Source organism: Varanus komodoensis, unplaced genomic scaffold, assembly GCF_004798865.1.
Source record: "Varanus komodoensis strain SLA01 unplaced genomic scaffold, ASM479886v1 scaffold140, whole genome shotgun sequence".
NCBI lineage: Eukaryota > Metazoa > Chordata > Lepidosauria > Squamata > Varanidae > Varanus > Varanus komodoensis.
The window spans coordinates 192,018-216,988 of record NW_025335410.1 but is presented as its reverse complement, the minus strand read 5'-3'; the positions used below and the strand labels follow the sequence as shown (position 1 = coordinate 216,988).

Below are 24,971 nucleotides of genomic sequence, written 5' to 3'. Positions count from 1 at the left end.
CATCCACACAAACTTTTGCCAGTGGTCTTTTCAGTATAAAGATGCCCTGATGTGAGATGAGTTCATAGAAGAAACATGACCCATCCTGCATCACCAAAAACTAGCATTTGTTGCATCTGGGGATATTTTGTTTACCCAACACGAAAGCTCTGAAGCCACAAAATGCCTTATATAAAATACATTTGTTCTGGCTTAATCTTTGCTTGAAGAGATTTCAGTCAGCATAAGAATAACTTTCAGCTTCCAGGTAATTTATGACTTAAGATTTCCGGAAGCTGTGCATAAGAATAAATGCTTCACCTATTTTTTTCTCAGCATAACAATAATTTGGCCCACAATTTTTAAATTGGCATAAAAACTCATCAGAGTTCAATTCTGTTTGCTGGAGGTTTAGGTAATAATCTTAGCTTTCAGAAAAGAGTAAGATGACCTCAATTGAACCTTCTTTTGTTCCTTTGATAGGACCTCTTTTTGGGGATATAAAAGTAGTCAATAGAACTATTCTTTTGGAGAATTTGGGAGCCTTTTAGGTACTGGAAGTTTTCATTTATGGCAGGATGTGACCTGTAAATGGCAGGAGGCTAGAATTTGGTAACTTTTTAGACTAGGGTATTTTTGAAATTGTCTTAGAAGGACAAGTCTGGAGGACTACTTAAGTTGTAAGTTACAGAACAGGAGGTACATCAAGGGGGTGCCACTTAAACAGAAGTGGGATGACATACTTGGTGTCAGACTGCAAAATTTCCTTGGCTTTTTTAGTTCATGTGTCGAATGTATCCTTCCAATTCATTTGTGTAATTTTCCTTATAGCACTCCATGGGTGTATGTAAGAGAGAGAGCACCTTTTGAGTTACTCCCCGCTGAAGTCAACTCACAAATATGAGAGACTTTGATGGCCCCAGGGATCTACTTTTTGGAGCAGATCATGGGACATCCCATGACTTTTTAGTGACAGATTTAGGAGGAACCACATTTGATCCAAGAGTCTATTTGCTCTGGGACCTTCCTTTGCACAGACCACCCCCATATTGATGGATGCCATGATATGTAGCTTGGAAGACCATGGAGGGTACAGGAACACTGTCAAAAATACCCTTCAAATGAAAAACCAGCACTGATGGGTTGGTCCCATCCATTCATAAGGGTAAGGGCCAATAAACCGAATTGCAATCCAGGTAAGATGGTGGAGGTGGTGAATGTTTCTGCTGTCCAGGTGAATTCAGGCATCCAGCCTGCTCAGAACACCCCTTAAAGGATCAGGTTCATAGTTTGGGGGAACCAAATTGTAATTGGACCCAACACAGGTGAACTCAGTGCCATAGCACAAATTTTAGCAGCTTAGGCAAACATACCAGCCATGATAATATTTGGACAAGATAGCCTAGCCACAATTATTCATGCTTTGGTAACTCATTTGGATGACTGAGATGTATCGTCCCTTTGAAAATACTGAGGAAGCTTGACAGGTCCAGAACAGGGCAGCAAAAAATATTATTGAGACTTGCCAACATGATCCTAGGATGCCAGCACTTTATATCTGCACTGGCTGTGAGTCCATTCCTGAGTCAAATTAAAAGTGTTTGTGTTAACTTACAATCTCTTAAAGAGCACTGCTCCAGGTTACTTGAAGGTTCGTGTATTTCCATATATACCTGTCTGGATTATAAGGTCATCTTGGCGGGGTGTCCCTGCCAACCATGCAAAGTGGTTTTTGACAGGGCATGAATCACTGTGGTATCCGTAGCTATATGCACCATGATACATGGGATGACAAAATCTAGAGGATCCAAAATACTCCTGTGATATAAGGATTGAGACAGGGCAACCACTCAGATTTTTGCCTATGGACCTATCAGCTTAAGGACTGTTACAGACAGGATTCTAAAAGAAATATGATCTTTCAATGGCCTCCTTTTCCAGCTTGTGTGGTTGATGGCTCATGGCAAGGTTTCCTTGGCGCATTCTTAGTCCATGATTTTAAACAGGCTGCTTTCAAATGGATCTTTCAGATTTCTTTGTGTCATTCTCCTTACGGGGAACCAAAAATGTTGCATGACACCCATTTCCTCTTTGGGCGTGGGCATGCTTGAGAGAGAGAGAGAGAGAGAGAGAGAGAGAGAGAGAGAGAGAGAGAGAGGAACACCTTCTGAATCACCTTCTTCTGAAGTCAACTCTCCACCCAACATCTGGGAGAAAATTCAGGAGGCATGGACTTTGATGCAGGACAAGGATTTGCAGCTGGAAAGAAATGATTGGAATATCTGGTTACTTTAATGAATGTTTGGTGAATGGATTTAGCAGCTGCCACATTGGATCCAATTTCCAATTTGCTTCTGGGTTGGCTTTGGATAGACCACAGCTATCAGAATGTACACCAAGATATATGGCTTGCAGTATTTGATGAGACAGGAATGCTCAGATCTATCCTTAAAACCTTGTTTAAAATAGTTTTAAATCCTTAAAACTATCTATCCTTGAACCTAGTCCTGAATGGGGTTGCACTCCATTTTAGGGACAAGGTCCGCAGCTTGGGAGCGCTCCTCGACCCAGAGCTTTCACTGGAAGCTCAGGTGACAGAGGAGCGCTTTCTTTCAGCTTCGGCTGATCCATCAGCTGCGCCCCTACCTGGAGAACGACTGCCTGGTGACAGTGACACATGCGTTGGTGACTTCCTGACTTGACTTCTGTAATGCGCTCTACGTGGGCCTGCCCTTGAAGATGGTCTGGATACTTCAACTGGTTCAAAATAGAGCTGCCAGGCTGCTGACGGGGACTGGGCGTTATGTTCACATGACTCCAGTCCTCTGTCAGCTTCACTGGCTTCCCATTGAAGTCTGGGCCCAATTCAAGGTGTTGGTGATGACCTATAAAGCCCTTAACAGCTTGGGTCCTGGTTACCTGAAGGAGCGCTTACGTCCATACATGCCTGCCTGCCCCTTGAGCGGGAGAGGCCCTTCTTCGGGAACCCTCCGTGAAGGAAATTAGGAGGGTAAGTACTCGGAGGAGGGCTTTCTCTGCGGTGGTGCCCAATCTATGGAATGCGCTCCCCAGAGAGGTCCACCTGGCGCCGTTATTTGTTTTTCAGCGCCAGATGAAGACCTTTTTATTCAAACGTTATTTTAGTTGTTAATATTATTTATTTATTTTATTCTTTGGCCAGGGCGACTTAACGTATACTGTTAAATTATATTGTTTTATAGGATGTTATTTATTTATGTTTGTGAGCCTCCCCGAGGCTTCGGCAAATGGAGCGGCATAGAAGTTCCCTAAATAAATAAATATAATGAATAAAAAAAATTCTTTTGGAGAAAATGAGTAATGGATGCAGATGACATACCTAGAAACTGTCACTAAATCAGATCAGGTGGAGATACAGTTTGTGAGCAATTATTTTGACTGTGTGAGTGATATGCAGTTTGTTTTGGGCTGGTTCAACTTTGATTCCTGTAAAGTTTAGTTTGAGGCTGCTCTCATTGTCTAACTCTGTCATAAACAGAGTTCTTTAGATAAATTACATGAACAGTTCTTTTAGGAGAAAAGTCTGCCAAGTTAACACAGGAATGGAGGAAGGGAGAGATGGGCTGGATGCATGTTACTATCTAAGCTTCCATAATTCTGTTTGCATTATGCAGTTTTCCTATTTTTTAAAGAAATCAATAATGATAGGATAAATGTACAATGCACCAAGCTGGGCAGTGGATTAATGTATAGATCCATTTAGCTATATGCCACCAAGATCTCAATTTTATGCAGGTTTAAAATTTCAATTTTAAAAAAAGACCACACCCTACCCTTTATATAATATTGAAGGTATTAAACTGAATAAAGGCTGCCAAACAATGGGAAAGCTGGATGCTTAGGAGAAGTTTCAAGTATCACTTTGGTCCATCAAGAAGATGAACTCTGTCAACTATTTTGCAGGAAGGAAAGGAAATTAAGTTAACTTATATTTCCTAACAAAATTACCAGAATGCAGTTTATGGAACCTCCTCTCAATGCTGCTATTTATACTGCTGACTTTATGCAGGTTTAAAATTTCCAGGTGTGTATTTTTCGGGTCTGATGTGCAGGTTCTTAACATTATTGTTGCAATATTTGGACCTAGTCCTAGTTTTTGCTTTAAATGAAAATAGCCTTCAAAATTGAATGCAGAAATAGGAAGATGTTCATGACTGGCATTTTGCTAAAAAATTAAATCAATGAAGGATTTTTGGGAATGGCATTTCTGTGGGTGAAGACTCCAAGGGTGAGATTTTGATAGGGTTCATTTTGCTGTGGAACCCACTGCTCCATGTCACACAATGCTACACAGCTGTGCAAAATCTGATGCTAGGCTGTGCATTGGAGGGGTGACCAGTTCCCCGCACGGCTGTCTCATGGAGATTTTGTCCCGGGGCTTCCCTGTATGGTTGCCTTGGAGGAGCCATTTGGATGGCCATTGTCTACTTTGTTTTTCACAGCTTCCATGATTTGTCACTGAACTATAGCTGGTTGGAGATACTGTCCAAATTATTTATTTACACATGTATTTATAAGCCACCTATAACTGCTGAGACCTTCCTAGGCAGCTTACAATACAATTATAGAGAGAAAAGTAGGGCCGCCATGAATGGAATCTACAAACCTTCAGTTTCCCCAAAGTTCCAGCCAAATCATGGCTCCCCTAACAAAATGAATTTTAAGACTTCTCCAATAATTTGAGCATTGGTCCCTGTAGGATTAGATTATCTCAGGATGATTATTTCTCTAAACATAAACATTAGTATTCACTGGTTCTCAAAAGGATTGCAAAAGCAAAGCTATGTTCAGTGCCTATCTCATTCCATAATACTCTGGGCTGGATCCAGATTAAGTTAGTGGCTCCAAGGTTCTAGTGAGATCAATGTCACAGGGGTGGCAATAGGAAAGGACAGGGTTAAAATTTAAGTCTACGCTATATTGTGTTGGAGCTCTAGACTCCATCCTCAAACTAATCCTGTGGTTACTTCTCTTTTCCTGTTCAGGTCTTGGTTTGCTTGTTCTTTAATACACTGCTCTGTGATTTGAGATCTACGAAGAGTGTGAGCTCTACCTTCTTTTGAAGTAAGTTAAGACTAAGAACAGACAAATTCATGGAAACTGAATCATCTAAATGTTATCTTAGTTGGGGTTAGGGTTAGGGTTAACTTAAAGAAACCTCTCTCTTCAGGAGTATGAGAAGTTGGGTAGAATTAAATGCAGAATTCCATCCCTATTGTACTCTCCTTATGAAGCTATTAAAAGGGTCTGACAGGCTGTCTTTTGAAAGGTGAAATGGAAGGAAAGGTGGAATGGATGGATTTTGATTGGGTCCTGGAGCTTCCTCTGGAGATTTTACTGTATGCAAAGCGCGGAAGAACCATAACCGCTCAGTGACTGCCCAGTCTTCTAACTTCTGGCCCCGGCAGAATTAATTGTGGTAAGCGGGCTGCATCCTCAGCTTGTCCCCGGGGGGTTTTGCATAGCGCTGTATACTTGTGAGGTCCCTTGCCACATCAAATGGATCCTTGACAATAACATCCTTTCCTCCTTTCTTGGGAGAATTGCTGTGAGATCACTCTTCTGACGTTCAAGAAATGCACAGTAGGGAGGGTCACACCAGACTAGAACTCCCTTCTGTTTTTTCCCCTTTTAAGCCCTTTTTATGAGAAAGATTGGATGCAACTTTGGTGGCTCCTGTGAAGAGGCTGACATGGCATCCCTGGAAGCTTTCAGGATGTTTCAAATAAGGTGAGTGTGTGTCTGGGAAGGTGGGGATGCTCATATAAGTGAAAAAGCAGCTTTTCAGCTCTAATAGGCCTGATCAGGAACAACATTTTGACTAAATTGCAACACACTTCACAGCTAAGCTAAGAGAACTTCCACTGTTGAGGGTATGGAAAGGCAACCAGATGGTTGGGTGGATGGAACAATGAAAAACGTGGCCCTCCTTTTTTTCTACTTAAAAAAGAACAGAACGCATCAAATAAATACATTGCATTGTAAGACAGCTTCCAGTTTTTCTGCATGAGGCTGTTAACCTTTGCCACTCTTCAGTAAGAAGAAGGGATAGGTTAGCTTGGTCACTATTCTTTTCCAGTTTGCAGCTTTGATGCACAGTCTTCCAGGACAGGGTTATAACTCCTTTGGCAAGTTAAATATCCAAGCTGTCCAAATATTCAAGAGATCCAAGTGTCTCATTTGTTACAACTACCTTAGCCTTTTCTCTATCATGCATCTCCCCCTTGTTTTTCTCTCCCCCTAGCAACATCATCACAAATTCTGTATCTTAAGTGGAAGTCGCTAGCACGAGACGTCATGATGAACAGTGACATGAATGAACGTTAGACAAAAGTCAAGGTGGATGAGGCTGCCAGTAGCTTGTACTCATGTTGGTTTGCTGTTGCCTCCAAGATCAAGGCGGTGTTTCATTGTGGCCCAGTTTCTGGGAGATACAAGCACTGTGGTACTTCTGGGCCTTTCCTATTCATCTGGTCGGGTGCTGGAACAGATAGGCTTCTGGCCTGGTCCAGCAGGACTTTTCTTATGTCCAGTTCAGGAGCAACATTTCTGCTGAATCTTGATGCCGACAGGAACCAGGAACGTGGCTGCTGGGTGGAACAGAAAGGCGACCACGTAATCTGTAAAACAAAATGTAATCCACCTTGCTTGATCCTGAAAAAGACTGGAATGCATTGGTTATATATATTGAATTAGATTTTGTGAAATCAAGTTGCATTTGTTTGCGCCAGTCTGGAGTAGTCCACATTCGCACTCCTGAAAAGGCCTGAATCTTTTCTCTCAAATATGAAAACCTCTGAAAAATGGCTATTTTCACACTCTAGCCTAAGGGGGAGATGCAATATCTGTGGTTCTGAAACATGCAGTCTGAGGTGGATTCTGCAAGCTGATAGGAAATTTGAACTCTTTTGAGTTGGTTGCATATTTCGCTAACATCCAGCTTGACTTCTTTGTGCCAAGAGAGAATATTTGCTATTTCTTTGTACATTCCAGGAAGCAGTTTTTATATTGGCATGTACCACTGTGTCCACTATAGTATTGCACAGTGGTTTCATCTGCTTCTAAAACCTTTATCAGGCTCTGAGACAGAGAAGCATCCATTTCGATCGTGGTGGATGGGCACTTGTGAATGGCATGTAATTTTTCATCTCCTTTTAAAACGTCTTACATTATTGTTACAACTTTAATGCACTAAAAAAGTTTAATTCTTTTTTCATCAGTTTGATTGCATTTTTTCTTCATGTATTTCTCTGCGATCTTTGGCAACAGGCTGGTCTTTACATTAAAACAACAACAACAATTTTTTCTGCAGTCAGAAATGACAAATTCTACCATTTGGAAAGATTATTGGACAAAGGTGCATGCATTCTTCGTATATTTTCTTCTAGTTTACAATGGATATGGTACTATGTGCCCATCTCCAATTTCTTTCTATCTTCCTTCCTTCCTTCCTTCCTTCCTTCCTTCCTTCCTTCCTTCCTTCCTTTGTCTTTCTTTCTTCATGTATGTATAGACCGCCTATAACTGCCGAGGCCATTTCCATATCGACACAGAACTTGGCAGTATGAATGATCTCAATTTTATTTTTATGGCAAAATTGCTGACCCCTAGGACTACAAGGGTAAGACTAAAGAGCATTTCCACCGTACAGGTTTCAAGTGCCCAGAACAGCTTTGTGCCCAAGGAGAAGAACAAATTTTATGTGAAATTGGCAGATGTGCCTATTTGTCTTCCATCCAGGATTATATTTTGTTTTGCTTTTATCAAAAGACCTGCATGTAGCTAACTAATGACTAATGAAGTGTGGAGAAAAGAAAGAGGTAGAACTTCATTTTTCTGCACTGAATGTTGCTCCTGTTGGTTCCATTGCTTCCATCCCATAAACATGGGGAAGAAAGCCATCTTATGATGGTCTTTCCATTTTATCTACCATTGGATGAACTGCCCCTATTTTCCATTCTGCATGTTCCAGTAACATCTAGCACATTTTTGTGAGAACAGGAGGAAAGAATGTTCCATCCCATCTGCCCAGCCACCCTCATAGGGTTTTGATCAGCTCCCTGCTTCAACTGTAGGAGGAAACAGAATATGAATGTTCCTCTGGCCAAGGATACCTCTATATGCTCTGAGAGAGAGAGAGAGAGAGAGGGAGGGAGGGAGAGAGAGAGAGAGGCCACTTTCATTTGCAAGTGGGCCTTCGTCTTACACTTATATCTAGGCATATCCAAAGTTGCCTAGGACATTCATGGGAGATACAATATCTTTGGAAGTGAAGCATCACACGCCCACACACATGCACAGGGAGAAGGTCAGGAGAAGACTGAACTCGGGGCAGAATTATACAGAATATATGTATTCTTATTTTCTCATAATTTTAATTGCTGATTGTGATTTTATTGGTCTTAAACTGTTTGGAAGAGGTGGAATGGATACTACATCATTATGCATTGTTTTGTTATTGTTTTATCCTGGCCTCTCATATTTTATTGCTATATTATTGTTTTATGACAGGGAAGGTTGTTTTAAATTGATTGTTATTGATTTTTAAAAGTATATGCTGTAAACTGTTCTGAGAGCTTGTCTAGTTGAATGGTACAGAAATATCCTAAATAAATAATAAATATAGGAAATTGTATAAATATAGCAAATTAGATGAACAGGAAGAAATATGGGAATATACTGCTCTTATTTGGAGGACAAGAAGGATTGACTGTGAGCATATGCCAGAACTCTCAAAGGTTTTCAAAGCAACAACCCAACATGGAGACTCAAACCTGGATTTTTAAAAATTATGTATAAATCATGGAATGGTTTCTCCTATGAGTTAGAAGAGAACTTCATGAGTTTTCCCCTGGAGAACCTCAGGACCATCAGCAGGTGAGGTGCCAATACTGTGCTTTGGTTTTCTTTCTGATTCTTCCTGATTTCTCTGTGTGAGCAGGGCTGTAGATTCCCAATGGTATTTCTTATGTCTTTCTAAGTTGAGGGCCAGGGATAAGTAGATGGTGGTTGTCCAATAAATTAATGTAAATTATTAATTGGACTTGGGCAATCTTCTTCTGATTTAATCATCCCATCTTCAGCTCATGGCTCATCCTTTTAGCTAAAACTTAAATAGCCACTGCTCAGATACAGTGTGTTGAGCATCCTACAAGTCTATAGGGAAGACTGGAGTGTAGGGTGAAGAACAGCTCCCTAACCTTAAACCTAATCCTAACCCTAACTGGCTGCCTAGAGAGGTGGTGGGCTCTCCCACACTAGAGACATTCAAACAGAAACTGGACAGTCATCTGAGTGGGAGGGTGTAACGTGGTGTCCTGCAACAGCAGGGGGTTGGACTTGGTGACCTTCATGGCCCCTTCCAACTCTGCTATTCTATGATTCTAGCCTCAAACCAGGCATGACTGGCATTCAAGTTCACAAATGGATGGAACAGTTGCTTGAAAATGTTTATTCCCTGCCTAGATAACTGTTTCTCCTAATGTTTATGGAATTTTTTTTAGCTATGCCAGATACGTAATCTGGAATCCTTCCATTTCCCTAATACTGCAGTGTCGCTCATTTTGAACACAGAGGATTTTGTAAGGGTTTCAGTCACTGTGCTGCTACTCCATATGCACTGTGAAGTGCGGCCATACAAAAACATGGAGTTTTGTGATGGCAAAGGGCATGAAGAAGCACGTAAAGCTCCAAGAATGAGGTCTTGAAATGAAGAATAAGAAACGCACACACCACATGTCCTGTCTCACCAGAGTTTCAAAGCCCACTGACTTTCAAAAACAATAGAAGGGCTGTCAGAAAACAGAACTGCCCCCTCCTTTAATTTGGTAACTGTTGTGTGTAAAAGTGAGTTTCCAAGGATGCAGAATGCTCTAAACATTGGCTGATATACAAGGTCGTGGGGGACTTACTCCCCTTCTCCCCACCAAGTCCAAGCCTTTTCTGAGGCATCTTCAGAAACTGAAGACTAGTAGTTCAGAAGGTGAATCCATTCTTCCAACCATGTCCACTCCATTGGATTTCACCCCCCTGCATTAGTATCATCTGCAAACATTGAGTATGAAATTGTATTTAGAGTGCCCATCAATTTCCATGAAATATTTTTAGATACAGATTAAGTTAGTTCCTCTTTGTTCCCACTGCAATCAATATGAACAGTTAGTCATTCGTTTAGTCCCTGGACAGGTAAATGAAACCTCCATATTCAGGAGCAGTATGCTTCAGGAGTATGAGAAGCTGGGTACAAATAGCTGACTGGCTGTCTTGTGAAATAAGATGCAGCAATGGATGGGCCAGTTCCAGTATTGGTGCACCGACAGTATGCAAAAGACAGACCAAACAACACCCACTCATTTCCATGCTCTTATTCCATGCTTCCATGCTTCCAAGCTCTGGCCCAGAGTTAAGAGACTGAATTTGGTAAATTCCTCAATTGGTATCCAAGGTTTTTAGCACAGTAATGTGTCACTGTGGTACCAGTTATACACAGTGAATTCAATCTAGACAAAAACTTCCTTCCTCTTGGCTCATCAGGAAGTGCTTTGAGACAGCTGCATATTTTACTCTGCAACCATCACTGGAAACTTTGGCTGAAGCTCATCAGCTGTGGATTTACTATTCGTGCTCTAAGAATAATACAAAATCACAGTGCCATAGTTTATCCGTGTTGCACCTCACAGTGCTGCACAGTTCACAACAAAACCCCATATAACATCTTACTTCCTGCTAGGAACACTGAAAATTCAGGCTGGATCAGCATGAGTTGGGAAATACTTTTTCCTTTTTCTTCTGTAAAAATGAAGAGAAAAAAATGTTGTCCTTTTAGGACTTAGATCAGATCCCATAACTCTGTATCAGCCAGTGAAATTTATGGACACACTTTGAGAGATTCTGCTTCGAACTTCACTCCAGTTGCTCAGTTTATCTGAGCAGAAAAGGATTTCGTTATACTGGGATTTGGTACCATCCTGTTCCCATCAGAACAGATTTCTAGGAGAGACTCAAAAGCCTGAGCCAGAATGGGTCGCAGACTGTGTTCAGATACACAGGAGAGCAGGATCATGCCCCTGGGGATTCTGAATATTTGTCCAGGGAAAAGAATCAAGGCTCATTTGCTTTCCCATTTTCCATTATAAGATCATTGGCATGTTGAATTATCTTCACTCTTCTCGTTTTCAGGTTTGCCATGTCTTCGCTGAGATTCTTCTGGGGAAAGGCTGCCACCTGCTGGAGCACTATATATAAAAGCCTCTTTTTCCCTGTGGCTACCAACCAATGGTCTTTACTGATCGCTTCTGATTTTCTCAACCCTTAGCCACATCATAAAATGCAACAGGCTGGTTAGCGAAGGGAAACCGCTACTCCATTTCACCGTCCCACGTTTAACATGAATCATTTTGTCTTGTCTGCCTTCAGAGGGAAGTTATTTGTAGCCATGGGCATGCCAAAGCCACAGGATAGCACTGGGCTCCCCCTTCTGGTGAGTACAAGGAGGGACATGCGCCTGATTGCTCACCAACCCTGAGCCGACTCAGCCCTGGAGTTTTGCTGGGCCTCAGGAGACCTCCTCCAGCCTCATCTTCTTCTAGAACCCTAGAGATCTTTTCCCTGCTGCACATCTAAATGCACTCAATAAGCAGGAAATTCTATAACTTGCGCCCTGCAAGGCATGGGTGGGTTGAGGGTCCCTGAGGCCATCTTATGCCCTTCGATGAGTCTCCCGGCCTTACTCTCCAAATCTGGATGGAGGCAGCAATGATGGGGACGAGTGAGGACACTGAAGAGAACGCAGCTGCCTGGTGTTCCCTCAGCCCCATCCTATGAAGAAAAACACCAGGTGAGTGATTGCAAGCATCTTCATTGATACCTCCTATGTCAGTGGTGCGTCCTGTCCATGGCGGCTTTCACTCTGAGCTTTCCAGGTGCTAACCATAATGCTCCATGCTGGTGAACCGTCTCTGGGGAATACAAACGTCAGGGGATGAGGAACCCACTGACATGGCAGCCACCAGCCTACCCTTTAATGTATCTGGCAGGTGTCAACTGAGGTGAGGCTCAGAGGCACTGGGAATAAGCAAGATGGAGGCAATTTAAGCTGTTTTGTCTGGCGTCGTAACTTTGGAGATTGAGGAGAGGGACCTGCATGAACTTTGGTGGCCTCCCTGGGACTTTATTTATTTATTTATTTATTATTTATTAAAACATTTTTATGCCGCCCCATTCGCCGAAGCCTCGGGGCGGCTTACAACATAGATAAAACAATCAGTTAAAATATCCATATAAAATAATCTTAATTAAAACCCACATTATAAAATAAGCCGCCCTGGCCAGATAAAATTCAATTGTATTTAGCATTTAAAATGTTGCTTAAATAAAAAGGTCTTAGCCTGGCGCCGAAAAATAAATAACGACGGCGCCAGGCGGACCTCTCTGGGGAGCGCATTCCATAACTTAGGCGCCACCGCTGAGAAAGCCCTTCTCCGAGTAGCCACCCTCCTAATTTCTCTCACGGAGGGCTCCCGGAGAAGGGCCTCTCCCGCCGATCTCAGGGGGCGACTGGGGAAATATGGATGTAAGCGCTCCTTCAGGTAACCAGGACCCAAGCCGTTTAGGGCTTTATAGGTCATTACCAACACCTTGAATTGGGCCCGGACTTCAATGGGGAGCCAGTGAAGCTGATGGAGAACTGGAGTCATGTGAACATAACGTCCAGTCCCCGTCAGCAGCCTGGCAGCTCTATTCTGAACCAACTGAAGTATCCGGACCGTCTTCAAGGGTAGCCCCACGTAGAGCGCGTTACAGAAGTCAAGACAGGAAGTCACCAGCGCATGAGTCACTGTTGCAAGGCAGTCGTACTCCAGGTAGGGGCGCAGCTGATGAATCAGCCGAAGCTGGAGGAAAGCGCTCCTCGCCGCTGTTGTCACCTGAGCTTCAAGTGAAAGCTCTGGGTTGAGGAGCACTCCCAAGCTGCGGACCTTGTCCCTAGGAGGGAGTGCAACCCCATTCAGGACAAGGTTCAGGTCACCTTCTCTGAAGCCCGAACCGCCAACCAACAGGACCTCCGTCTTGTCTGGATTGAGCTTCAGTTTATTGGCCCTCATCCAGCCCATTACCTCGGCCAGGCACCGGTTCAGTACAGCCACTGCCTCACCTGGATTGGTGGAAAACGAGAGGTAGAGCTGGGTATCATCAGCATACTGATGGGTCCGCAGCCCACACCTCCTGATGACCTCTCCCAGTGGTTTCATGTAGATATTGAACAGTAAAGGGGACAAAATGGAACCCTGTGGTACCCCATGGCAAAGCTGCCATGGCGCAGAGCCATAGTCCCCCAACACCACCTTCTGGAATCGGTCGTTGAGATAGGAGCGGAACCACTGCAAAGCGGTGCCTCCGACCCCCAATCCCACCAGCCTATCCAGAAAGATACCATGGTCGATGGTATCGAAAGCCGCTGATAGGTCCAGGAGAACCAACAGGGACGCACTCCCCCTGTCCTTCTCCCTGCACAGGTCATCGTACAGGGCGACCAAGGCAGATTCAGTACCGTACCCGGGTCTGAAGCCAGACTGAAATGGGTCCAGATAATCAGTTTCATCCAAGAGTGCTTGGAGTTGTCCAGCCACCACTCGCTCTAACACCTTGCCCAGAAACGGGATGTTGGCCACTGGTCTATAGTTAGCGGCCATCCCTGGATCCAGTGACGCCTTCTTCAGGACCGGTTGGACTACCGCCTCCTTTAAAGGAGCAGGCACCCGACCCTCCCTCAGAGAAGCGTTAACCACTTCCAAGATCCAGGTTCCAATCCTGTGCTTGGAATCCTTTATTAACCAAGATGGGCAAGGGTCCAAAAGGCAAGTGGTAGGACGTACTCGTCCAAGCACCTTGTCCACATCATCAGGCCGCAATAACTGAAATTCATCCAATAATTCTGAACCAGACGGCAGCGTTGGTGTCTCCCTTAAAACCTCTGAATCAATAGTGGAATCCAGCTCGTGACGAATCTGAGCGATTTTCTCCCTAAAATGCTCGGCAAAGTCGTCACAGCGGGCCTTTGAGGGTGGAATCAGCTCTTCCTTTGGCCCTGGGTGAACCAGGCCTTGTACCACTCGAAAGAGCTCCTCCGGACGGCATTGTGAGGAGGCAATGGAAGCGGAGAAGTGTCTCTTTTTCGCCGCCCTCACTGCCACAGCATAGGCCCGATAGTGGGCTCTTAAGTGTGTTCGGTCAGATTCATCCCGTGATTTCCTCCACCTACGCTCTAGCCGTCTCCCAACCTGCTTCATTACCCTCAATTCTGGAGTGTACCAAGGGGAAGAGCGGGCTCTGCCCGGAGGGAGAGGACGCTTAGAAGCGATCGTGTCTACAGCCCTGGTCATCTCCCCATTCCACAGTTCAACCAGAGCCTCGACAGGAGCACCCGTCTTGTCAGCCGGAAACTCCCCCAGAGCCTTCAGGAATCCTTCCGGATCCATCCGGCTCCGGGGGCGGACCCACACAATCGGGTCTGCACCCTTACAGAGGGAGATGTCGCTCTCGAGCACAAACCTCACTAGGAAGTGATCTGACAATGACAGGGGAGTCAAGCATAAATTCCTCACCCTCAGACCACCCTCTTCCTGCCCCGTCGAGAAAACCAGGTCCAGAGTGTGTCCACGTTCATGGGTCGGGCCGGTGACATGTTGAGACAGCCCCATGGCCGTCATGGAAGCCATGAAGTCCTGAGCCGCCCCGGTCAGACTAGCCTCGGCATGGATATTGAAGTCCCCCAGGACCAGCATCCTGGGGGTCCTCAACACCAGGTCCGAGACAGTTTCCGTCAGCTCAGGCAGGGAGACTGTTGGGCAGAAGGGTGCACGGTACACCAACAGAATCCCCAATCTGTCTCGGTCGCCCAACACCAAGTAGAGACACTCCAGCCCTGGTCTCGAAGGGACAGGAAGTCCCGTGAGAGTGATGGAGGCTCAGTGAACCAAAGAGACCACCCCTCCCCTCCCCTCCAGCCGTGAACAGTGCTGGACCATATACCCGGGTGGGCACAATTGGGAGAGGGCAACATCCCCCCCCCTCTCCCGCCCAGGTCTCCGTTATACAGGCCAGGTCAGCCCCCTCATCCACAATCAAGTCATGGATGAGGGCAGATTTGTTATTGGCCGACCTGGCATTAAACAACAGCACCGTCAGGCCCGAGGGGCGACTGACAAGACTCCCTGGCACCTTCTGGCTGGGAGCAAAACCAGAAGTAGGGACAGGTGTCAGCCATCTGTCCCTCCTTCTTCTATGCGGACACGTTAAGCCCCCACCGCTATTACGTCCATTGCCCATCACCACACCAATGGCGGCGCCAGTGCGCTCCCCAGGAAACTCAGGCGGCAACATGGCCAGGGACGACTCCATAAAAACAAGTTAAAAAACTTTAAAATTATAAAACATTTAAAATTGGCCGTTCAACAGAAGGGACTGCCACAACAAAAGAGCAAGTCCCCTGGCCGGCCCAGCCCCCCCCGAACGGCCCCCCCAAACGGCGGCGACCGCCCTTTGGCCGAAGCCCTTCAGCCGCCGGCCCCGGCCGCTGCCGGCGCTTTGTAGCCGCCGGCCGCCCGACGCCCCACCCCGTCCGGGCACACCTGCCACGCGTGCAGGGGCGTGGCAGGGCAGTCAGGTAGCGGCGGAATCGGCGGCGCGGCACGGTCTTCGCGCGGTCTTCGGGCGCGGCGCAGTCTTCGGGCGCAGCACGGTTCTCAGGCGCGGGCGCGGTCTCCTGCCAGGTGTTGTTCCTTTAGCTCCAGCATTAGTTCTGCTGTACCACCTACTGGTGCTGGGGAAGAACATTCTCTGTTACTGTGTATATCTGGGTAAGCAGTTTTTGTACTGGTATGTACCACTGTGTAATCCCCATAGTATCACTATGGTTTCAGCTAGTTCTAAAACTTGTTTTGCACTTCAGGCACAGAAATGTCATGGTGGGTGATTAGTTCCTGCATTATAAAGACACTTTCCGTCATGGGAAACACTGAACTGTGATCAGCGGTACTTTTTTCTTTTTGCCAAAAACTATAGGAGGCATTTCATTTGGTTTGCAGGCCTTTTGAAGATAAAATTGCAAAACTGTTTTAATCACTGGATTTTAAAAATAAATGGGGGGGGAAAAAACAGATGGCCAAGCCATGGCTACAGGTCTACTGGAAAGAACATGATGTGTTTTGGACTTACATGCATCTATTCAGCTGCATTACTTCCTCTGGCCTGAAGGGGGCATTCTGGCCTCATTTATGGCCCTGTGTATTTCCTCTTCTTTGCATTCTACAAGTTCCAATGTTCATCTAGCTATTTTCAAGAAAATAGAAGATGAAGACATATCCTTCCCCACTGCCTGATTCCTCAAGCACTATTCTTTGCTCATCATTTCCTTTACTGGGGCCCAACCTACCTCATGGCTTTCACCAGCTGGAGGAAACTGAGTCAGATCACCCCTCCATCTAGCGCTGTTTTTTCAGCAGTGTCTGGCCACATCTTTCCAGAGTTTCAGGTAGGTTTTTTCACAGCCCGTTCTGCAGATGCCAGAGATGCACTCTGGAAATCCCTGCAAGCAAGGTAGACACTTTGCCAACAAACCAAGGTCCCTTCTGGTGAAGTTTTCTGCTTCAGCTGAAACTGAAGAGGCTTCCTGGAAAATAATGATTTTGGATGCTGAGAGAGAAAGTAAGTGTGTGTGTGTGTGTGTGAGGGTGAAGGAAAGTAGACTGGAGCCTAGGGAGCTGAGCCCAGGAAACGTGATAGACTGCCACTCCTAAAATGGGAGTAATGGACTGAAGGTGCATGAGGCACCTACTATATGGAAGCTAAGCAAGCCTGAGGCTGGCCTGAGCTTGGAGGGGAGACCTCCTGGGAGCCACATGGAGCCAACTTGAGTTCTCCAATGGGAAAAGCTGTGACAAAAATTAAGCAAGTAAGTAGGATTCTGCACAAATCTCTAGTGTCAGTTCTGACCTCTCCCCTTCAACGACCTTGCCTTGCCTGGTACCCATTCCTTGCTTTCTCTGACCGTGCCTTGATCCTGACCCTAGGACCTTTCTCTTGGACATATCCAACTTAAGCCTGCCACTGGACTACACCCGTGTCTTTGACTCTGCTTTGCCTTGCCAGCCTATAACCTCAGCACACCTCTGAATTGTGCCTTTGTGTAGACCTTTCTGGGATCTGACCACAGCCTACTTTTGGACCTGGCTTTGCTCCTGGTCCTGTGGTTCTGATCCTGGTGTTCTTGCAGTAGAGGCAAGTCTCCTGCATCCTGGTGCTTGGCAATGCCCCCCTTCCTCACGGTTTTTCTCGGCTAAACAACCTCAGCTGTTGGGACCCTTTCCTTGTAGCGGACTCCCTTGGATCATTTCCATCGCCTTTCCTGCTCTGTTTCCAACTCTATAATGTCATTTTTCAGGTGTGGTGACCAGGACTGCACACCATTTTCTAAATGCAATTCTGGTCGCCTCATCTGAGTTCAGTTTCACTGCAGATTCATGTAAGGGGAGTATGGGATTGGACATTTTGCTTCCCATGCCTTTTGCAACACAGGCTTTGCCCTTTGCACAGCAGCCACAGGCTGGGTTGACACTTCCACCGAGCTGTCCTCAACCCCACAACCCCACGATCCCACTCTTGGTCAGTGTCGTGCCTGATGGCCCGACAGAGGTGTTGGCTCACGAGAGAGGGCCAGAAGCTCACAGTGAGAGTCAGGCATTGGAGCAGAAAGATTTATACTTGGTGCCCAGGGCTCAAACGGCCCCCTGCAACCTGGCTCTGAGGCTTCCTCGCGAGTAGCCTCCCCGCATTCTGGCTCTGAGTTGCTTGAGCAGGATGCAGCTTCCCTTCCTCTAGACTCAAGTGTTTGAACAAGTTGTCCCCCCATCTCCAGACTCTGAAGCTGCTGTGCTGAGTCCTGGAGAACAGGAAGACGTAACAGGAAATTTATGGAACGCCCAACTTCGGAGAAGATTGCGAAGGCTAGACCAATCGGAACGGCAGGAGAGAAGTTTGTCCCACTCACGGACAGAGAGACGTGAGAGGATGTTGAGGTCCATGTGACTTTCTCTCTCTCAGTTCAGAAAGGAGGGGGCAACTGAGCTGCAAGGAGCTCATTGCCAGAGCTTATCTGTTGCATCGTAAATCTTGTAGCTAATAGCAATAAAAGTCTTTAGTTTTATTGCCGGCTGCTGTGTGAGTTAATTGGAGACGTGAGTTACGGCCTCACGACAGCCAGCCACTGCCAGCTCAGATTCCATACTCAGTGGTGTGGTTCATACCCCCAACTTGCATCACTTTGCACAAGCTTATGAGGAACTGTATGGGCCATCCGAATGGTTTGGAGAGATTATATTGGAGCTCCCCTCAAGTCTTTGGATTTTACCAGCCCTAAACAGTTTGGTGTGATCAACCAACATGAGCTAACAATGTGATGCAGCTGCCAAAAGGGCAAATGCTATTTTGGGATGCATTAACAGAAGTATTACTTCCAAATCACGAGAAGTAGTAGTTCCTCTATACTCCTCACTAGTCAGACCTTATCTGGAATACTGTGTCCGGTTCTGGGCACCAAGATTAAGAAGGATGCAGGAAAATTAGAAAGGGTCCAGAGGAGGGCAACAACAACAATCCAGGGTTTGGAAACACTGCCCTGTGAGGAGAGACTGAGAGAACTGGGCATGTGCAGCTTTGAGAAGAGAAGACTTAGTGGGGACATGATATCCCTCTATGAGTACCTCAAAGACTCTCTTAAAGAGGAAGGTCAAGATCTCTTTTTGCTGATTCCAGAGTGTAGGACACAAAACAGCTGTGACAACCCGGATTCAGGCTGGACATCAGGAAAAGCTTCCTCACTGTCAGAGCAATATGACAGTGGAACCAGCTGCCTGGTTCCACCAGAGGGAGTGGCCTTTCCCACACTGGAGACACTCAAAAAGAAACCAGACAGCCATCTGAGTGGGATGGTGTAACTTGGTGTCCTGAAACAGCAGGGGGTTGGACTCGATGGCCTTCATGGTTCCTTCCAACTCTGCTATTCTATGATTGTATGAACAAACTTGGGCACTTCACCACTCACTTGTAATTCCAGATCATTTATGAATAGGTTGAAAAAGCACTAGTTCTAATACAGAATCCTGTGGGACCCCACTGCTTATATCCCTCCACTGGGAAAAATTACCATTTATTCCCATTCTCTGCCTTCTGTTCTTTAGCCAGTTACTTATCCATAACAAGGATCTTTCCTCTTATTCCATGCCTACTAAGTTTGCTTGGGAGTTTTGGGTGAAGGGCTTTGTCAAAAGCCCTTTGGAAGTCCAAATGAACAAAGTCTACTGTATCATCCTGTCCACAGGGTTATTGACACTCAAAACACTCAGAAAGGTTAGTGCAACACGAGTTACCCTTGCAGCAGCCCTGTTTTTGAGTCCTTTTCAGCTCGACCTATTCTTACAAATTCTTTCCTTAAATTGGCTTTCAACCAATTTACTCAATTTAAGCAAACAGGTTTGTAATTTCCTGGATCGCACCTAGATCCTCTTTCAAACATTGTGATTACATTGGCTGTTCTCCTTTAGAACCTGATCACAGGAAGATGTTAGAGAATTCGCCTGGAAGACTTCTCCTGAATGTGATTGATTCTGTGGCTGAGTGTGAGCCTTGAAGCTCTTGTCATCATTAGACAAGCTCTTGAAGCTCTTGTCATCACTGACATGCACATGGTGGGCATGTCGTGAGTGGAGCCGGCTCGTGCCGGTCAGACTAGATGGCCTGGGAAGCCCCTTCTGACTCGCTCTGCTTCTATGTTTCTGTGAAAACATGGGAGAACCTATCAGGCTGAGGATCTCTCCACCCGGAGGCCTCATGTGCTTTCTGGATAGATGTTCCACTGCTTTGCTTCACTGTGTCTCTTGCACAGTAATACACAGCCGTGTCTGCAGCTGTGAGGGAGCTCAGCTGAAGATACAGCTCATTCTTGGATGTGTCCCTGGTGATGGTGATTCGGCTGCTGAATGCAGGACTGTAGTAAGTGGTTCCTCCTGCAGCGCTGCTCCGAATGCCACCCAGGAACTCCAGCCCTTTCCCTGGTGGCTGCCGGTTCCATACCCAGTAATAACTACTGATTTGGAGCCCAGAGACTGTGCACGTCATTCTGAAGGACTCTCCTGGTTTCACTAGTTCTGGCCCAGACTCGGTCAGCTGAGGACTGGAGAAGATTCCTGTAGAAAGGAACAGCATTGGAATAATAATTTGGATTCTCTTCATGTTGGGACCAGCATTTCTATTTCTCCCATCTCTCCAAGTGTAAATTCTTACCAGGTGAAACACTTAGGAGAACAAGAAAAAGCAACGTGGGTCTCATCTTTCTTTCCTTCTTGTTATCAGTGTTTGACTCCACTGAGCTTGGCAACCAATAGGACTGAGCCAGGCCGTGGAAGGGCATTAGAGGATGCTGTTTAAAAAGGAGCAACCTGCCCAGAACATTTGCATATTGGGAAGGCAGGCCAGCCTTTAAGAAGCAGAGAGGAGAAAGGAGTTACCCTCCCAAGGGGCAGTGGGAGGTAGCAGCTGATTTCAGAATATAGGCTGTTGCACCTTTTGCTCCTCTAGCTTTCAGTCCTTGCTGTCTTGAAGAAGGTCTTTCCTACCCCCTTGCTCCCCTGCCTAGTCTTCCCAGAGTCACCACACACACACTCGCTCAGGTTGCTTGATAAATATTTCATATGGCTGAATGAAATCGGTCCAGGTTAATTCCTCAATCCATATTTGGAGAATTTGGATGGAATGACTTTGGAGATATAGAAAGGAAGGATGACTCACACAGAGCATAGTTGAACTATGGAATTCACTGCCACAGGAAGTAGAGAGGGCCACCAAGTTGGATGGCTTGAAAAAGGGATTGGAGAAATTCATGGAGGAGAAGGCTATCCATAGCTACTAGGCTTGCTGGTTATGTGCTCCCTCCATTGCCACCAGCAGCACACCTGCATACACCAGTTGCTGAGGAGCTTGGGCAGGCTGGACTCTTGTGCCCATCTCACTCTGAGGGACTCCTTGAGCATCTGTTTTTTCCATGGAATGCTGGACTAGATGGAACATTGGTCTGACCAAGAGCAGAACTCTCAATACCTCCCATCTATTGCAGCCCCAGAACCAGCTACTGACGTCAATGCCAGAGGTCACACAGGTGACCTTGAATAACCCTCTGGGGTTCACTGCACCTGGGCTGGACTCAGTTGAAATATGGAGGAGGCTCCTGCAGAAAAGGAACAGAGATGAGAATCTCATGCAGGTGTCTCTTTGTTTGGGATTTGGAGGCTTGGCCCTATGATAAGGGAATCTGAGGAGGCAAGCCTGGGGCAAGATGTTGAGGAGGACATGACTGAGTGTGAAGTTCATATGAGAACAAAGGAATGGAAAGCGAGCCATGCTGGATCATATCAGGGTCCATCTAGTCCAGCTTTCTGTCCACACAATGGCCTACCAGGTGCACATTGGAACCCACAAGTGGGAGAGCACAACACAGGTGCACCAGGACCCTCCTGCCCAAGTTCCCCAGAACTGCCTGTATGAGTGGAATCAGCGTATGAATTGGTCCAGCCCTTCTTAAAGCCATCCAAGTTAGTGGTCATTGTGACATCTTGTGGAGTCTCACCGTTGATGCACTGGGTGAAGAAATACTGCGTCTGTGTGAATGTCCCATCCACCAGCTTCATGGAATGACCCAGCCTTTAGTATTATGAGAGGGACAACAATGTCTCCATCTCTACCTCTTCTAACCACTGAATAATTTTTTGCATATCTACAGATGGGGATAGGATGCCCACATGCTTGAACTTCAGCAAACATCTCGCTCAGTTGCAGCGAAAAAAAAAATTCTTCATGAGCTTTGGCATTCACTCTTCTGGTGCAATGCTGCCATCTGTAGGGCACAAGAGGTATGGAGTATGTCTCTCCTGCTAGTGTACAGTCATTATTATAAATTTTGCAAATGAATGAGCATGCCCTCAGTGATAACTAGTAGCCCTGCATTGCATTCAGTGTATCTCTGGAATACACTGCATCATGCCAAATCCTTGTGTAACAAGAAAGTACTTTAATTCTTTTGGCATGCCGTTCCTTTCCTTCATTTGCACCAGGAAATGGAGAATTTTTTCGGCTTCTAAAATGCCATGCTGGGGCTTTGTAGGCCACGGTTTACATCACAGTTAAGTTCTCTAGGACATATGGAAAGGTGATGAGATTTTTCTCATTCCCATCAATGGAGTGATTGGGTCATTGAGACTGAAGTGTTGTGAAGACCACAAAATCAGGAGATGAGACCCAGGTTCTTTCATGCCAGTGCCCATGCATGTGGCTGTGGTGGAGGTCGGGGTGGTTTTTGCATGGATGCTCCAGTGCTTTGAGACACTGTGTCTCGTGCACAATAATACATTGCAGTGTCTGCAGCTGTGGTGGAGCTCAACTGAAGATACACCTCATTCTTGGATGTGTCCCTGGTGATGCTCGTTCGACTACTGAATGCAGGATTGAGTTGGACGGTTCCTTGGTTTGCAGTGTTGCGGATGAACCCCAGCCACTCCAGCCTCTCCCCTTGAGCCTGCCGGATCCAGTCCCAGTAGTAATCACTGACTTGCACCCCAGAAACGGTGCAGGTCAGTTTGAAGGACCCACCAGGTTTCACCAGCATTGGACTGGACTGGGTGAGCTGTGGGCTGGCACAGAAACCTGAAAGAAAGGGAGAAATTAAGTCACCGTGTGGCCTTCCTAGGTGATGGGGTCCGACAGGTCTGGTTGTCCTCTGAAGACTGACCAGGTGAGATGCTCAGGAGAACAAGACATAGCAGGATGGATTGCATCTTCTCCTCTCTCCCTTGCTAATGGTTGCACAGGAGGGGTAGCACCACAGGTGTGCCTTTAAAGAGGAGGAGCCCAAAGGACATTTGCATAAGCAGTTCCAGTGTAGCATTTATGAAGGAGAGAGGAGCTGGGCTGGTGCATCTCCCCATGTTCCCCAGCCTGAATTCCCCCATGGCACCAGTTGCAAGGCCCCTGGTGCTGCCGCTGCCACTGACACCACAGACGGCAGTGTTGATTTGCATGCCCAGTGCTTGGAAACTGCACCCAGTCAAGAGCAGGATGGTTCACGGTGTCCTTCCATGGGTGGCGCCTCTCCTCTCGGCACGAGAAGGAGGCAGCCTGGACCTCCCCACAGCTATGTTGGCCAGAGAACTAGGCTGGCTGGCTCTTCGGAAAAGCCCACTGCCCTCTGGCTTGCTTGGGGAGTCTCATGGGATGTAGTGAGTTCAGGAAGTTGGTGACAAGACAGTTTGGTCCTGTCCAAACTGGTGTTGGTTTTGTCCAAACTAGTTAGGATGAATGAGACGTAGGGAGGTGTAGGGGTTTGGGAGGACTCCTTTTCAGTTTGCAGATTGCTCTTAGAGGTGTTTGGACTCCTTGAAACAAAGACCAATAAGATGGCATGTTCCTTAGCAGTGTTCCTGAATGCCCAAACCTTCATTTCAAAAACAGTGTAAATACTCAGAATGACTCATTCAAGCTCAGAAGGTGAAAAGCCCAGGCAAGCTGACAGATTAACCCATTTGAATGAACTGGAAGCAGATAAAAAAATTGAAATGGACTGAGTGGAACCACCTTTACAGGGGAAGTCCAGGGAATATTATCAGCTTGAAAGGAAAAGGGGAACAAGGACTCTAAATCAAGTAACAACAGAAAAACAGAAAATGGCAAACAGAAAATCAGTTTGCTATTAGAGGAGGGCTTTTAGGTTATCCTCAACTCTGATGTACATTATGCTGTGAGGGAGCATCTCAAAATCTGAATAATCATCAGAGAAATGCCACGGCACTGAGGACCAGGCACACTGCGCCACCAATAAGCGCAGAATCAGTCCCGTAGTGGAGAGAAACTGCTGAAAGCTCAAGTTGGGTATATGGAATACTGCCACCTACTGGAAATTTCTGGGAGTGCAAGAACAGGATGAGGCTCCTTACAGTGGCCGTGGCAGTGACAAGACTTGCCCCGATTTAGAGGCACCACAACTGATTGTGGTTTCCAATAAGTCGTACGAGTTGTTTCTCATGGCAGTAAATGCTTTGAAAGCAGGACCTCCATGAATCCTACCAAGCGAGAGGCCTAGTCCGGGATAAGCACTGGTTCCTTCTTGACCTGGTCTGATGGCCAAGGGAGATGCCATGATGTGAATGTTTCTCGCTCTGGATACAATTTTCATTCCTTTTCAGTCCTGATTGGAATTCCTGACCCATCTTGTGCCTGCTATTTGTCCTGGAAGGAAAGCTGTTGTTGGTGCCAGTGGAGAAAACCCTGTGCAAAATGGGAAACAGAAATGCAGCTGAAGCTCTGGTCACTTCCTTTGCGTTGTGTGAAAACACTGTAATTCTTTTTGCACCCAGTTGCAGTCCTTCCGTTTCCCCAGGAGGTGTGGCCAGGAGACCCCGTTCTACAATGCCCCACCTAGAGTTTCTAGGACAATGCCTGCAGGAAATCTGTGTTCTCTAGGACTTAGTGACTTCACTGCCCCAAGGTAAGCTGGGTCTGGACCTTGCTAACAAGCACCTGTCGGTACCAACACACCTTTGCTGCATGTTTGGACAGCTGAGAGCACGGGTTTATGCTGCCACAAAGTGAGTAGCAGCAGCGATTTGAAGGCAATGCTGAATGAAGCTACTGATGCTCATGGGGCGAGATGCCCAGGACGTTGTAACCTCGGGATGGAGTGCCAACTTTTCATGAAGCATCATTAATGACTGGTAGCTGGGCTGGTAAACAGCTTGCTTATTGATTATTTATTTACAGTATTCTTATTCAGTCCATGTCTCAGGACGGGTTACAAGATAGTTAAACATAACAATAAATAAACAAAACAAATACAATAAACAAAATACAATAAAGTA

The 24,971-nt window shown here is 46.1% G+C and overlaps 1 protein-coding gene and 1 gene segment (V, D, J or C); both read right to left on the bottom strand.

Annotated features, from left to right (window-relative positions):
- The window catches only part of LOC123020129, a 130,768-nt gene extending 110,361 nt beyond the window's left edge, over positions 1-20,407 (bottom strand). Inside the window, exons 1-2 of the mRNA XM_044423552.1 lie at positions 20,353-20,407; positions 19,889-20,255 (exon numbers count right to left, since the gene is read on the bottom strand). Of these exons, the coding sequence (XP_044279487.1) occupies positions 19,889-20,255; positions 20,353-20,398 (413 nt within the window). The 5' untranslated portion in view covers positions 20,399-20,407. The remainder of the gene's footprint in view (positions 1-19,888; positions 20,256-20,352) is intronic.
- A 1,962-nt stretch (positions 20,408-22,369) lies between these two features.
- LOC123020128 lies at positions 22,370-22,928 on the bottom strand. The segment is given in 2 exon segments: positions 22,370-22,764; positions 22,850-22,928. Coding segments are annotated over 2 exon segments (441 nt in total).
- Positions 22,929-24,971: the final 2,043 nt, after the last annotated feature.